The sequence below is a fragment of the Phragmites australis genome, chromosome 20 (assembly GCF_958298935.1).
Source record: "Phragmites australis chromosome 20, lpPhrAust1.1, whole genome shotgun sequence".
NCBI lineage: Eukaryota > Viridiplantae > Streptophyta > Magnoliopsida > Poales > Poaceae > Phragmites > Phragmites australis.
The window spans coordinates 10504230-10520382 of NC_084940.1; the positions used below are offsets into that span (position 1 = coordinate 10504230).

General features: G+C 47.1%; 1 protein-coding gene across 1 annotated transcript; it reads left to right on the forward strand.

Moving 5' to 3' along the window:
- The first annotated feature begins 5158 nt into the window (after window positions 1-5158).
- Window positions 5159-7667, forward strand: LOC133901209 (probable xyloglucan endotransglucosylase/hydrolase protein 28). Its single transcript, XM_062342492.1, has 4 exons — window positions 5159-5512; window positions 5712-5812; window positions 5918-6126; window positions 6728-7667. Exons 1-4 carry the CDS (start codon window positions 5269-5271, stop codon window positions 7215-7217), a joined length of 1044 nt encoding a protein of 347 aa, XP_062198476.1. The 5' UTR covers window positions 5159-5268; the 3' UTR covers window positions 7218-7667.
- The last annotated feature ends 8486 nt before the right edge of the window (window positions 7668-16153 follow it).

The window sequence follows — 16153 nt, forward strand, 5'->3', positions numbered from 1 at the left end:
ATGGGTTCCGCCTGTTTCCCTGTCATCACAACCTCACCGCACACAAAACATGGCTTATTATCTTTATTCATTATCTTCTTCTTGAAGTAGGTGATTTGTTTAGTCTTGTTATTTTTCTCTTTGAACATGCTGTTAGAGTATTGTTGCACCACATTTATTTTAGATTGTCTCTCGCCTACTTTGGCATGCACATCCTTAGTCCAAGATTTCTTCTCAATATCAAAGAGACGTGATCAGATTTTCGATAGAGATTTCTTGCCGATGTTTTAGAGCAGTGGCAAAATTTCTTCACAAGAGAGGTAATTTGGCAATGATACCTCTAGCCACAAACTTATCGGGTAATTCATACTTTAGAAGTTCGAGTTCCTATACAATGCACTGAATCTCATGAGTTTGCTCGACTATCGATCGATTATCAACCATCTTGCAGTCATGAAACTGCTCCATGACATACAATTTACTGTATGCATTTGACGCACCAAATTTTGCATTTAATCTGTCCCAGAACTCCTTTTGCATCTTTTATGTACATATATACATCATAAAGATGATCAACAAGAGCGCTAAGAACACATCCTACAAAGAGCGTGTTGGTTTTCTCCTTATTAGAGGAAAGATTTCTTGTAGATCTACCACACGCAACCCAGTAGCAGTTTATAGCCGTAAGTCACAGATTGACTTTGATCTTCCATCTCTTAAAGTACACACCAGTAAACTTAACCAGCCTCAGTGCATCGGTAAAATGAACCATCGTTAAATCAAAGTACCTACAATAAGATTTTTGAATTTTTAAACATTTTTAGATTTAATTTAATTTCTAAATATAACATAAACGGGAACAGATCGACTATCACCATCATACTACAAGAGTTTATCCTAAACATATATCTCTCTAATACATTCCAGAACAGAAGCATCAGGAAAACAGACATGGTGAACATGATGGATCACAGTAAACATATTGTAAGGATCGGTGACATCCTAAGAGGGGGTGAATTAAGACACTTAAAACTATTTCAGCTCCAAAAATAATACAAGATAAACATATATCAATTTCTATCTAAATATGTTCTAAGATTATCTAGTGTGTCTACTCTACCGATCAAAATGCTTGCAACCTATCTAAGAAGGTAAATTGCAAATAAGTAAATACGGAAACGTAAATAAGGTAGAGAGAGCAAACTCGGTATAAGGATTTTTTTTTCTGTAGTATCAATGGCATGATTGCCACCCCTAGTTCACGTTGGAGCTCCACAAAGGATATACTCTCGGTCGGTACCCGGTCACGGCCTTTGAGCCACCAAGTTACAAAGACAAGGCCTCCATCGAGATGAGCCACCAAGCCACCAAAGCAAGGTCTTATCACTAGCTGCTCTTTCAGTTCCTCGCTACCGTGATCAATTCGGAGCTTGAGCCACAAAGGCAAGGGTCTCCGCGTCCCCGCATAATTGCCTTGCCGCCGCTCCACACCAAATCGGAGGGTCAACAAGCTTACCGGCGAGTCACCAAGACTCTAAGGTGCCAACGTACCAAGAGGTATACTGTTGGATCACTACTTGATCCACTCTCTAAGTAGCAATCACCTAGCAACTCACTCTCTAGGCCTATAAGCATTAATCACTCACTAATCTTGTGTTTAATCACCTGGGATGATCACTTTAAGCACTTTGGCGGTTTGGATGTCTTCTCAGGTGTATGAACTTCTCTGGACTTTAGCACACTCAAATGACTGAGTAGAGGGGTATTTATAGCCTCAAACTCGCGCATTAGCCGTTAACCCAACGGCTCTAAAAAGCTGTTAATACCGGATGATCCGGTGAGAACAGTGGTACTAACACCGGATCATCCGGTGAGTACACTCTCACAAACTAGCTGTTGGAACCCCACTTAAGCCTTTGTGAACACCGGATTTTCCTGTGATGACTCACTGAACACCGGATAAATACACCAGATTATCCTATGTGTATATGTTCATTTTGATGCTCTCTGAAAATAATAGTCTGGTGTGTTCATTTTGTGAACACCGGATCATTCGGTGAGTATAGCAGAAGAAACTAGCCGTTGGAACCCACTCAGACTCATTTGTGAACACCAGATTATCCTCTGATAACTTATTGAACACCAGACAAATACACCGAACTATCCTATGTGCATATCTTTATTTTGGAGCTCTTTGGAAATAATAGTCCGGTGTGTTCATTTTGTGAACACCGGATTATCCGGTGAGGCAAAAGATTTCGCTTCAAATTTTATGTGAACATCAGACTATTTTTCATTGTACTCACCAGATTATCCTATGTAGCACCAGACTAATTTTTATGTGAGTACCGGATTGTCCGGTTAGGCAAATTTCATCCTAACAACATTATGTATTTTGGGTATAATTTTTCGCTCCGAACTCAGATTTTGATGATCTTTGACTCTATAAAAAGCTTGTAAAGAGCCCTATAAGATTATATAGAAATTTATTCCATTTGATTACATCAAAATTAATAGAATAAGTCTAATTCATTCATCTCTTTGTTCCGGCTTCGGTGACTTCTCTTTTGTTGCATCCATGAGACGTACTAAAGCATATACTTGACAAACATGTTAGTCCTAATAACTATATTATCATTAATCACTAAAATTACAATCATAACCTAATAAAGCTATTTTCGTTACATATATTCGATGACAATGTGAGATACATAGACCCACGTGATGACGATAACATAAAAGAAGCAAACTATAAACAGTTGTAACGAGCGTTTCTTAAAAACCCTTATCCGCCCTCTCTTGACATAGAATCCCCAATATATCCATCTATCTATTCAAGCAAAAAATAAAATTGTAAGAGGAGGCTGCACCTGAGCCCGCGCCCTTCACTCAGGTACTTGGACTGTTTGCTGCATTCGTTGGAGCAAATGAACACCACGACTAGTCCCCGGGTCAGGTCAGAGATCCCGATATGGGACGCACAGCACAGCACAGCACCTATTTCTGACATAAATGATGACCAAATTTTGTGGGCATGCCAAAATTTAGTACTAAGGTTTTTGTGGGTAGCAAATCAAACACACCCATGCTCCTTTCGGCTTTGGAGGAATCGTGTAGGAACCGAAGCACCAACTCTAAAAGCATATTCCCTCCTGCTCGTGTAATATGGCATCGATGCGTGTGCATCTTCTCGTTCCTTCTCTTTAGAGCATCTCCAACTAAACCCTCTTCTTACCCTCTATCCTATATTTAAGGAAAAAACGATGAAAATTGATCTCCAACCGATCCTTATCGGACCTCCTTTATTTGAGGAGCTCTCAAATCTCCTCCCTCACCCCCTACATTTAGGGGCTCCTCATCCAACCCCTCATTTGGGAGAGAGAGGGAGAGAGGGGATAGAGAGTTACCGAATATTAATAAAATAGAGGTGATTCGAATATAGGGGGTCAAATATGAGAGATCGGTTGGAACATGTTGAGAAATAGGGGATGCAATTTGGATAAGAAACCCCTAAATAAAAGAAATAGAGGATCAAATATGAGAGCTTAGTTGGAGATGCTCTTAATGCATGAATTACAAGCATGATGGATTTCTTCCTTCATGACTGTAATGCTCACAGCGAGCGGCCCTCCTCCCATCCAAACCCCCCGTGAGCCCGGCCTGGACACGTAGTCGGATCTTTTTTTTCTCCACCGTTCGATCATAGATAAACGGCAAGGGCCATGCAAGCTCCCACAGCTGTCAGCACTTTTAATAGATATATTTTAAAATTTCCTTCTTGAGTCCAGGTTATTTCGTGCTACACTAAGTTCAGCTTTCAGCATCATCTATATTGGTGGGTTCACATGATATGAAGGGAAAATGGCATTGTTACACTGTTACAGAAATAAATTTATATATTAGACCATCACTATCTGGTTACTGATGAATTGGCAGTGAATCAACTTAAATATGAACTAAACAGACCTTTAATCTTAATAGTGGAGGTGGAGCAGCACCAACATATAAAGAATTATCTCATCCACTCACCATGTGTGAATGTGATGACCAAAACAATACACACTCACCTCGTCTCGCTGAGTGAAGGGCGTTGGCTTACGGCACATGAGTGAATGGTTCGTCGAAATCGAGTTTAGTAATTTGCATTTGAGAAGGTAAGTAAAAAAATTGAGTGTACAACGTGTGAACTACGAGGCTTAGAGTCAGCTAAATAGTTACTTAAAAATTAATGACATGATTAACTTTAGATAGGGTAAATTTAGTTGCGAATCAAACCATCCTAAAAGATACACCTCACATATACTTAATTAGGCATTTAAGATTTATTAAAAATTTCTTTCTAAATATATTAGGTAAACCCATATATATGTAACATTAGATTCATCTGCCTATGGCGTCCACGAGAAAGCAGTCTGTAGCCAAGCCCTCGCCTCGCCTCGCTCTCGCCTCCCCTCCGTTTGTCCGTGGCAGCAAGAAAAGCGCCCCCATTTGCCCGTCGTTCCGCAGAGGGTGACGGGATCCGGTACCACTGCACCGATTCTCAGCCGCATGTTCCCGTGATAAACAGTGCAGATGAATGTTACATCCCCAATTGCTACAGTAGTTTTAACACAACATGTCTGCTACAATACTGCTACAGTATGCCGCACGGGGCTCAACCGCCTGCTTCGCCGCAGAGGACGAGCAGGACGGGTGACTGCTACACGTACTACGAGGCATGCCACATTCGAAACAGTCCTCTTGGCTTTAGACATTTTGATAACTACATTTCTGTCACCGTATTACTGGTATTAATCCATGTGAAATCCCCTAGGAATTTTTTAAGCTCAAGCGTTACATTCTTTTCCAGTATAAAAACGAAACCACTCAAACCAGAATTCGCGCCAGTACAAAAATACAGAGAGCTTGGATTGCGTACGTCAGTCAGTACAGGTAGGCAGCGGACCGGGAAGTAAATTTATAGGATTCGGTTTGTAAAAGATTATCTACTCTACGATGATATATATTTAGTTTCTATCTCTTTCCTCCAACTCAACTATTAAAATACAAGATAAATAATATAAATTAAATCTAACAAAAATCTTTATAAACATGATCTATAAACTTTGATTTCGAATTCGGAAACGGCAGCGCCCCGGCGCGCGGTCCGAGGAAAAGGCGACCCCGTCCCCACTCCTCTCTCTCACGAGAAAGAACTGAAGAGAGAGAAACAGAGAGGCCCATCACAATAAAACGCTCCCCCTATCACCGCACGGCGCCGGGCAGAGGGCAGTGGAGAGAGAGAGAGAGATGGCGTCCAGCTCATCGTCCCCTCCGTTGCCGGTGCCGCGGTTCTCTCTCGCGCTCCTCCTCCCCGTCGTCCTGCTGCTGCTGCTGCGCGGCGAAGGCGTGGTCGAGGCCAGGCCGCCGCCGCCGCTGCACGGCGTGCGGCCGCTCGCCTTCGAGGAGGGGTACAACCAGATCTTCGGCAGCGGCAACCTCGCCCTCCGCCGCAACGGCAGGCGCGTCCGCCTCTCCCTCGACGAATCCACCGGTGAGCGCTTCACCTGAAGCGTTTCAGTTTCTCATTACATTTCCGTGATTTCGGGGCGAACCGGGGGGCGCATTGCACTTTCCGTTCTTGCGAATCGGTCCCTCCGTTGATCAGCGGAAGGGCGTTAATAAAGTTTTCACTAACATCAGGGTGTTCTTGGCTAAACTGACATCTTCGTCTTCCTCCGGCTCATTCGCAGGCGCCGGGTTCGCGTCGCAGGACCTGTTCCTCCACGGCTTCTTCAGCTCCGCCATCAAGCTCCCCGCCGACTACGCGGCCGGCGTCGTTGTCGCATTCTATGTGCGCTCTCTCGCCATCAACCAATCTATCCATCAATAACTTCTTCACTAATCCAACTCTGAGAAGAAGAAAAATATATTTCCTTTTTGTGTGCGGATGGCGCAGCTGTCGAACGGGGACGTTTACGAGAAGACGCACGACGAGCTGGACTTCGAGTTCTTGGGCAACGTGCGGGGGCGCGAGTGGCGGGTGCAGACCAACGTGTACGGCAACGGCAGCACCCACGCCGGCAAGGAGGAGCGCTACGACCTCCCCTTCGACCCCACCGACGACTTCCACCACTACTCCATCCTCTGGACCCAAGAACGCATCATGTGAGCTTGCTCTTGCCGTTCCCTCTCTGCCTCTCTGCTCCTTCCCCGTCCAGTTACTCCTTCGGTTTCGCATGCCATCTTCTCGGCACACTTCGGGGGACACGAAACGCAGACGCGACATGACGAAATCCGCAACAGATCTTGCCTGGTGTAAATTTAGGCGTGTGCTTGTGTGGGGCTCAGGGGTTTTGGCAGAAACGGGAAACGCCTCCTTCCTTTCTCCATGTCTCTCTGTGTGCTGAAAGATTTTGGAGGGTCCTTTTTCTTTGCCTCTTTTGCTGCTCGCGTCGCCGCCCTTGAGTCTTCTGACCTGGCTAATTTGGGCCTTTCCGAGATCTTTGCGCCCGTTTTAATGCGTATTTCGTGGATTCCTTTACCAAAAGGAGTAGTAGACCAAAGATATTTTTCCCATAAAAAAGAGAGAATATATCCACATGGACGATGACATGAAACAATGGTCTTGCAACATTAGAGTAGTACTGCATGTGTTGGCATTTCAAATTTTGCATCTTTTCGGCCTTGCTGAGCTTGATCAAATCAGCTGTCATTGTGTTGTGTTTGTGCTGCACTGACATTGTTTGGGTGTCTGTGTGGATGGCAGATTCTACGTGGACGAGACCCCGATCAGGGAGGTGGTGAGGACGGCGGCCATGGGCGCGGCGTTTCCCTCCAAGCCGATGTCCCTCTACGCCACCATCTGGGACGGCTCCGCCTGGGCCACGCTCGGCGGCCGGTACCGCGTCAACTACAAGTACGCGCCGTTCGTCGCCGAGTTCGCCGATCTCGTCCTGCAGGGCTGCCCCGTCGACCCCACGGACCACTCCACGACGGCGGCGGCCTGCGACGCGAGCGGCAGCCTCGAGTCGCTCGCCTTGTCCGCCGAGCAGCGCGCAGCCATGGCGGCGTTCCGGCGCGGTCACATGTCCTACTCTTACTGCCACGACCGGAGACGGTACCCGGTGGCATTGTCCGAGTGCGACGCCGTGGAGGGCCTCCTCTCCGGCCGCATGTTTGGCCCCGACGGGATGAAGCAGCACCGGCGCCACCGGGGCGCCGCGCGCGGTCATCGCGCCCAGGACGACCTGATGTGATCCCGGCCTGCCGCCAGCACCGGCATTGGACTGACTCTAGGCTGTATCAAGGCAAGGCGGGGCGGCGTAAGCAGGCGGGCATGATTTCGCGGTGGTGACCGTCCGGGATTCAACGCTCGCACGCATACCCTGCCCCATTCGCCATGGGATTAGCTCTCTCGCGTTTATTGCCGCACGGGACCATTTCCGTGCCAACGCCTGCAATTGATCAAGTTACCGCTCATTGCTTCCCAGCTCTCGCACAGAAGGAAAATCGTCGTCGTCGTCATAATTTAGATGCTCGTGAGCGCGTGTTAAGGATAGGGTCGAGACGCTCGTGATCGACAGGAGTTCGTGGCTTTGTGGCGCAGGCTGTGGGGCGTCGCCTCCGTGACCTTACCGGTGGCGCGTCGCCTTGCGTTGATGAGTGAGACGGCGGGCGCTGGGCTCCACGGCGGCACATGGCGTGTCAACGGGGAGGTGTGCCCGTGCCCCTGGGGGGGGGGGTGTACGAGGGGTGGGCTTGTCAGGGTTTCGGGCGCGACGTTCATAGCGGAGGAAGAGATACTCGTGCTTGTGCCCGTCACTGTTCTCAAACGGGGAACGGAAATGTCATATTTGCCACCGGGGCCACCTCCAACTGCAAATTTGCTATTAAAAAATATCCCAAACTGCAAAAATACCACTGGAACTCAACCAAACACGTTCCGTTTGCCACCGATTTACCTTTTCATTACCCATCGTTATCTTTTGTCCAGGAAAGAAATTGGTGAAACAAAATTAGAATCTCACAGTGACGTGAAATGAAAATTGTACCCTAGTCAACTCATTCAGAATTTTATAAGATTCGATCTTTTGAAAGAATTGTTTTTCTCGTGCGACAGGTGTTCTCTGCTTGTTCTTCTACGCACACACGTCAATCATTGGATCAAAGGAGAAATGGTATATATTAAGATCTCACAGGGGTCTTGGGACCGAGGGGTTGAGGAGGGCTTGGCCCCCTATGCTACACGTACACCATCAGGACACATAAATTTTGATCATATAAATAAGTAAAAATTTTAGCAGCCTGATAACCTGTAAATTTTTTTAGCCCCCTGATAAGTAAAATTTTTAGCCCCCTGACACTCCTCTCATCTCCGGTGATGCATCTGCATCTCTCCCTATCCTCTCCCAATCCGTCGGCGTCTTAGCATATGTCATTGACTGTCTGAATCATATTTACCCACATAACAATGCAGCAAATGGTATCTATAAAATGCTGCAACGCTCCGTGACATGCAAATCTACTGCTTGCTGAGTGAACTGAAGATAAATTCTACCGCGAAACCAGCTGCTCCAATCACGGGTTGCCATGGAACCAAGTGCACGGGCCATGGGTACTGCTGCACGCTCAGGTTTGGTATATTTTGGTGACCTGATCCAAAACCAGTGGCACCATTTTGCCTCGCCTCCAATCACTTGACTCACACATAAGCTGATGACTGACAGAACAGGAGCGCATAGTACATTATTCTTGGCAGTAGATTACACTATCTCAGTCACTGATGGCAGAAAGCACGCAGTCCAACCCACAGCATCTGTGCAGGTTTTATGAAGAAGCATGCTATGAATCGCTGGATTTATTGCGTCTGGGTTTTCTCAGCTTGATTCCTTGAGATGCAGGCCTCGCTTACGAAGGAAGGCCAGCGCACGGAGGAAATCAAGGATTAGACCTTCCATGTTTAGCTAGCCTGTGTTTTGGCATGTATTCCGGCTGCCTTTTGTACTATAAATATTCATGCATATCAATGAAAACAGCAAGTGCAACAATTCATGGTATCGGTGATCTCTCGATCCTAGCCTCTCCCTTTCCGTGATGACTGACGACGCCATGGTCGCCACAGCGCAGCAAGAACGCGCTGCCACCCTGGCTAAGGCCGAGCTCGACGCCAGGGCTGCCCTCTGGGCGCAAACCGTCAGCGTTTCCAGCATCAAACTATTCGTTCCCATCACGCTCAATTTGTAATTAGGCAACTACGCCCAATGGTGTGGCCCTTTCAGGTCGCCCTTCAAAAGTACGCCTTCGACACTCATCACACTCATCTCCGCGAGGGTGCCCCCTCGGCTCCTGTCGCCCATTGGACGGGCCTTGACGCCCTCGTTCAATCGTGGCTCTATGGCACCATCTCTCCCAACCCCCTCACCATAGTGATCGACAGCAACACCACTGACCACACCATCTGGTCGCGTATCGAGAGCTTGTACCACAACAACACAAAAACACAAGCTATCTACCTTGAATAGGAATTCTACGGTCTTCAACAAGGCGCCATCATCGTAGCTGATTACTGCAGCAAGTAGAAGGCCCTCGTCAATGAACTTCTCATCGTGGAAACGTCGATCCTCGATAAGGGCCTCGTCCTCAACACCCTACGTGGTTTGAGCTTTGCGTTTTGCCCACATGTGCACGCTCATATCTATGTGGCGCCCTTTACCATCCTTCCTCGAGATGCAGTTGGCTCTTCTCCTCGAGGAACTCATGCTCAGCTTCGAGTCGTCATTGGCCTCCTCCTTCCTTGTTTCCTCTGGCGGTGGTTCGTCCTGCACCTCCAAGCCTACCACCGGCAGCTCCTCCAACTCCAGCGGCCAGTCGCGGGCCACCAACACTGCTGGCGGTGATCAGAATAGCAACATCAGCTATCACGGACGTTGAGCAGAGACGAAAGTCGGCCTTAGTCAAATGTGTCTGAAAAAGAATAGCAAAGCAAAGTCAGCCGCCGTTAGAACAACAAGGGCGGTGGCACCTCTTGAGGCGGTGGCAGCTCCAACAACTGACTGTCTTTGCAACACCTATGGGATAGATCGATCTAGATGTGGCCTAGGCAGAGACCTTGGCCCAACTCCTAGAGCGTCTCGGGTCACGCCCACCTAGTGCTTTCCTTGCATCTGTGTCAGCCTTGTTCTACGCGCCAGCGCCATGCCACTACTTCACTCTTACTCCTGGTGTGTTGACATACGTGCCTACACCTGCTCCTGGTGCGCCAGCATACGCGCCTGTCGCGCCCTCCACTGCATCAACACCTTCCTGGAATCAGTACCAACTAATGCAGGAGTCCAGCATTGTGACACTGGCTCCTCCCTCCAACGACTGGTACATGGATTTCGGTGCATCTACCCACATGACCATGGAATAGGGTGATCTCTCCTCACTCACTTGCGTTCCTTCTGTTGCTTCCTCTTACGCCCGTTGAAAATGGGTCTCACCTTCCCATCACTCACACCGGCACAACTTCTCTTCATTTTCCCTCTCGTTCATTCCAGTTAAATAATGTCATTGCCACACCTTTCTTGATTAAAAATCTCATTTATGTTTGTCATTTCACTATTGACAATAATTGTTCTGTGGAATTTGACCCGTTCGGTCTCTCTATGAATGATCTTCCCACCAAGAACATGATCATCAGGTGTAATAGTCATAATGACCTCTACCCCTTTTATTGGTTGTCGCTACCTCCTACAGCTCTCACGGTCACCACCTCATCATCCACTTTGTGGCATTGGCATCTCGGCCACCCAGGCATCCAAACTTTGTCACATCTTGCTAGTGCTTCTCACATTTCTTGTCATAAAATCTCTAGTGACTCGTTGTGCCACGCAAGTAGGACGTCAGGTGTGTCTCCCTTTTTCACCTCGTATAGTCACACACATAAAGCTTTCGAGTTAATCCATTGTGATTTGTGGACATCTCCCATTTCTAGTATTTCAAATTACAAATATTATCTTGTTATTCTTGATGATTTCACTTATTATGTGTGGACATTTCCTATTCGTATAAAATCTGAGGTTTTTGACATCCTGCACAATTTTTTTGCTTATGTGAGAACTCAATTTTCCACTTGTGTTCGCAACCTCCAATGTGACAATGGTCGGGAGTTCGACAATCACGCCATGCGACTCCATCTTCTTTTCTATGGCATTACACTCCGTATGTCATGTCCACACACATCACAACAAAATGACAAAGTCGAATGGGTCCTTCGCTCTATCAACAACATTCTTCGCTCCCTTCTTTTAGAAGGAAGCATGCCCCCCCTATTAGGTTGAGGCCCTCAACGCCACCACATACCTTCACAACCTCCACCCAACAAAAACACTCAACTTCGGCACACCGCACCAAGCACTCTTGGGTTCTCCCCTAGACTATTACCATCTGCGTGTCTTTGGCTGCCGATACTATCCCAACATGTACGCCACGACTGCACACAAGCTCGCGTCGAGGTCCACACCCTGTGTTTTTTCTTGGCTATCCTTCACATCACAAAGGATACCGCTGTCTTGATCTCTCTACAAATCAGGTCATCATCTCTCCCCACGTCATTTTTGATGAGTCATCCTTTCCCGTTGCTGAGCAGATCACTCCGCCTGTGTCTTTCGATTTTGATTTCCTATCCAGCATCTCACAAGTTCCTATACCTGCTCCCATTGCACGTCCCGGTCGATCACATCTGTCATCCACGCCACCATCATCCCCTCCACCTCCTGCTCCTGAAGCGCATACCCAGGCCCCGCCACCCGCGCCACCATCAGGGAATCCACCTCCTCATCCCGTCGTGCATGCCCCGGCAGAGCTATTTGCTGCAGTCACGCAGCAACCACACGACACTGCTGTCCCACAAACTGCACAACCCATTATACACATCTTCAATAACCATGCAATGATGACTCGTGGCAAACGTGGCTTTCGGCAACCCATGAATTGGCTTAACCTCCATGTCATCACTCCATCCCCCATTCTGCGCACCTGTCGCATGGATCTCAGTGACAATAATTGGCGTGTCGCAATGCAACAGGAGTTCAATGCTTTATGTACTAATAACACGTGGGAGCTTGTTCACGTCTGGCTGGCGCTAACATTGTTACAGGAAAATGGATATTTTGGCACAAGTTGAAGCCCGATGGCTCCTTGGACCGATACAAAGCGCGGTGGGTACTTTGGGGCTTCTCTTAGTGCCCTGGGGTCGACTTTGGTGAAACTTTCTCTCCGGTTGTTAAATCGGCCACCATGCCCACCGTCATCACCCTTGTGCTCTCTAACGGATGACCAGTTCACTAGCTCGACATCAACAACGCCTTCCTCAATGGCACGCTTGATGAGGTCGTCTACTGTCGACAACTATCCGGCTTCATCGAAAACTTGCACTCCACGCACGTCTTCTACCAGAACCAGTCGCTCTACGGCCTCAAGCAGGCCCCGCGCGCTTGGTTCAGTCGCATCGCCGATTTCCTGTCATCCTTGGGCTTCACCGCTTCCAAGGCCGATCCTTCACTGTTCATCTATCAACGCGGCACTAAGACGACATATCTGTTGTTATACATCAACGAAATCATCTTGACATCTTCGATGACCACACTACTTCATCGAGTGTTTGACTCCCTTCATCACGAGTTCTTGCTCAAGGACATGGGCGACCTCCACTACTACCTCGGTGTCTCCGTCACATGTACCACCACCGGCTTCTTCCTCTCACAGCGGTAGTACACTGAGGAGATCTTGACTCGAGCCAGCATGAGCAACTGCAAGCCTTGCAGCACGCCGGTATGCCATTGACTATCTGATCATCGCCGACACCCTTCAGTACCTTACATTTACGTGACCAGACATCATGTATGCAGTACAACAGGCATGTCTCCACATGCATGATCCTTGTGAACCGCATGCAAACCTCCTCAAGCGCATTCTCCGCTACCTCAAGGGCATCATCGACCATGGTCTTCAGCTGCATCGCACTTCACCGAGATCTCTCAACGCTTACAAGGATGCTGACTAGGTCAGCTGCCCTGGCACGCGAAAGTCTACATCAGGTTGTGCGGTCTTCCTCGGGGACAACCTTGTCTCATGGTCGTCCAAACGGCAGTAGATGGTTTCCCGCTCCAGCGTTGACGCGGAATATCGTGCTGTCGCCAATGGTGTCACCGAGTTCTGTTGGCTTCGACAACTTCTGGCAGAACTCCATCGTCCTCTTCAGCATGTGACCATCATCTTCTGCGACAATATTAGTGCAGTCTATCTCTCCACAAATCCTGCCGAGCATCAATGGACAAAATACATTGAGATAGATCTCCATTTTGTTCGCTAACGTGTCACACTTGGTGAAATCCGTGTTCTACATGTCCTAACATCTTCGCAGTTTGCAGATATCTTCATCAAAGATCTACCGACGACCATCTTCAAGGAGTTCTGTTCCAGTTGGAACATCCAGCCTCCTTCCGTTCTAACTGCAGGGGTGTTAGGCAGACACCTTACACCAGCACGTAACGTGCATGCCTTCCAGCCGAAGGCAGCTCTCTCTGCAAGCACGGAAGGGAATCAGCCCAGGCCAGCGCACGGAGGAAATCAAGGGTTCGACCTTCCATGTTTAGCTAGCCTGTGTTTTGGTATGTATTCCCGCTGCCATTTGTACTATAAATATTCATGCATATCAATGAAAACAGCAAGTTCAATTCCTAATTTGCCTTCACCATGCTCCTGAAAAAGGACTGAGTTTTCTTGCAGCCCCACCATTACAGCATCATCAGCTGTACCTTGCCCATTCCCAAAGGAGATGAAATGGTGGCGGTAGGTCCATGTGCACCGGACGTTGCCTCTTTTCCCCAGCATCCATCAAGCTCATCGTTGCGCTGAGACTCGACAAAGGTTTTGCAGGGGACAGTAAGGCACTGTCGTTATGCATCTGCAGGACATGCATGGAGGTAGGCCTCTCGTTTTCCTGCCTCGCGGCCCTACATGGACGGGAATCCTTACCTGTAAAGAGGAGCCAGAGGTGGTGAGATGCCTAGAACCACAATGATAGTTCCAAGGTCCGCCCCAGCACTAGTTCTGCATCGTCCATGGCAAAGGCATGTTTGAATTTCGCTGCAGGTTCAGGATCGTGCAAGGTTGAGAAATTATATTTCTCGAGCCATCCAGTACGCGTATCTCGTATACTGACACATTTGCTCGATCCGCAGAGGCTTTGTTCAAAATAGTAGAGGCATCTCGTAGCCAGAACAGATGCTGTCAATGGCTTTATGTTTGTTTGTTTTTCTTTAGATTGTGAAAATTCAGTCTAGTTTGTAGAATTTGTGTAAGTTTATTTCTATAAAAATATGGATTATAGTATTTCGTAGTACAAATTAGCTTATGGACGGTGAGAATCAACTTTTATATTATTACCGTTAATTTTGCTTTTGCTTTTGAGATTATAATCTATAATCAGAATAAAAAACAAATTGACCTTAAGAATGCTCGGCCGTCGTCACACAGAATTCTTCCAGCAGTAGGATTTTCTTCCTAATATCTTTTTGAGATGTTCCCATGATATGTTTTCAATTGTTCCCGTGCTACTAATGCATTGTTCTCGTTGCACAACTGAATTGTTCCTCATGTATTTAAAATGTTCTCATAATTTATTTCGAAAAGTTCCCGTGTTATACTTTTATCGTTCATACATAAAGCTCATTCCCTTTTTTGGTATAACTGATTAATTCGTACTCATTTTCCGGTGCTTTTATGGTATATATATTTGAATAATATTCGTGGTGTGCTCATAAATATGGTGAAAACGGCCCAAGCAATGTGCATGAAGAGGTGGACCTGACCGTTAAAAACAAAAAGAAAAGCATTAAGAGAATAAGTAATATAGAAGAAAATAAGAGCCGAAATAATAAAGACCCATATAGGCCTGCTCCCAAGTGTGCGTGGAATGTAGCCGTTATGGACCAGCCCATGTCCATGGGCCGCGGAATCAGCCGACTTCCATTCACAGGCCGACATCCAGTCAAGCCCGTTTCTGCCCACCCACCCTCCACCTTGAGATCTCGCCCGCGACTACATTGCATGCGCAGCACAGCCCATGAATGGTCGAGTTCGAGTCCAAACCAAACCACAGAGACCGCACCTGCCCGGCCCATACCCCACTGCGGGCTGACGCATCACCAAACAGGCCGCGTCCTGCCACTTCCAGGCCCGTCTGAGCTCGGCCCATAGAAAGCTGCAAGCCCGTCGTCGGCCAGGCCACTTTTACTGGGAAGCAAATTGTATAGGATGGATCCTAAAAAGATCTATTTTCTTATGATAACATGTGTTTTCTTTCTCTTTCTTATTTTTAATTCAGCTGTTAAATCAGAGGATATGTGGATGGATTAGAGTCTCACTGAGGTTTTTCTAAAAAGGGTCCTATAGAATTTACTTTCTTTTTACTGGGCCTCGACCATATGACCAGACAAATGCCGAACTTTTTATATTTCTATATTTAATAAAAAATTACAAATATATGCATCCGTTTTGAAAAAAATTACAAATGCAAACTATCGTCGCCATTCCAATATCCGACATGTCGTCCACTCGCCCTTCCAACATGCGACAAGAGTCTAGATTTGCATTTTATTAAAATAGATACATATATTTACAATTTTTTAACTTGACAAATAAAAAAAAATCATTATTGGTGTGGTGGTGGAGTCCTAGGTGCATGACTGATGAGTTCAAATATTTGTGTGCACCCTATTTAAATGTTTATGAGTTAATAAGTATATGTATTTCTAGTTGACGCAGAGAGCAAAAGTTATACTTTTTTATTAAAAAAGAAAAAAATCACGAATGCACGCCACAACCGTTGGGCCGCGTTATCGGGAAATTCCGTCTGGTCAAATTTAGGCCATTACATTTACAACGGCCGAGCTGCTGCTCCTATCGTCGCTTTGCCGTCCGGCTGGGCACAGGTGTGCGTACGGGTCGGTCCCGACCGTCAAGTGGTCGTGGAGGACCTGATCGACCGACTACAGTTATATCGTAACGGTCCGAGAGTCGCTCTCGCATCTATTTATACTACCTCGTTTCCCGCGTAAACGGTGCGACATGCAATTTACCTGTGCCCATTGCAGTCTACCTGCGGTTATTGTTAACCCAGTTGGTTGATAAGGATAACCTACTGCCA

Coding starts and splice junctions, on each gene's coding strand:
- LOC133901209 (XM_062342492.1), top strand. CDS start 5,269: ATGGCGTCCAGCTCATCGTCCCCTCCGTTGCCGGTGCCGCGGTTCTCT. Junction 5,513..5,711: donor CTCCCTCGACGAATCCACCG/GTGAGCGCTTCA, acceptor GCTCATTCGCAG/GCGCCGGGTTCGCGTCGCAG. Junction 5,813..5,917: donor GCGTCGTTGTCGCATTCTAT/GTGCGCTCTCTC, acceptor CGGATGGCGCAG/CTGTCGAACGGGGACGTTTA.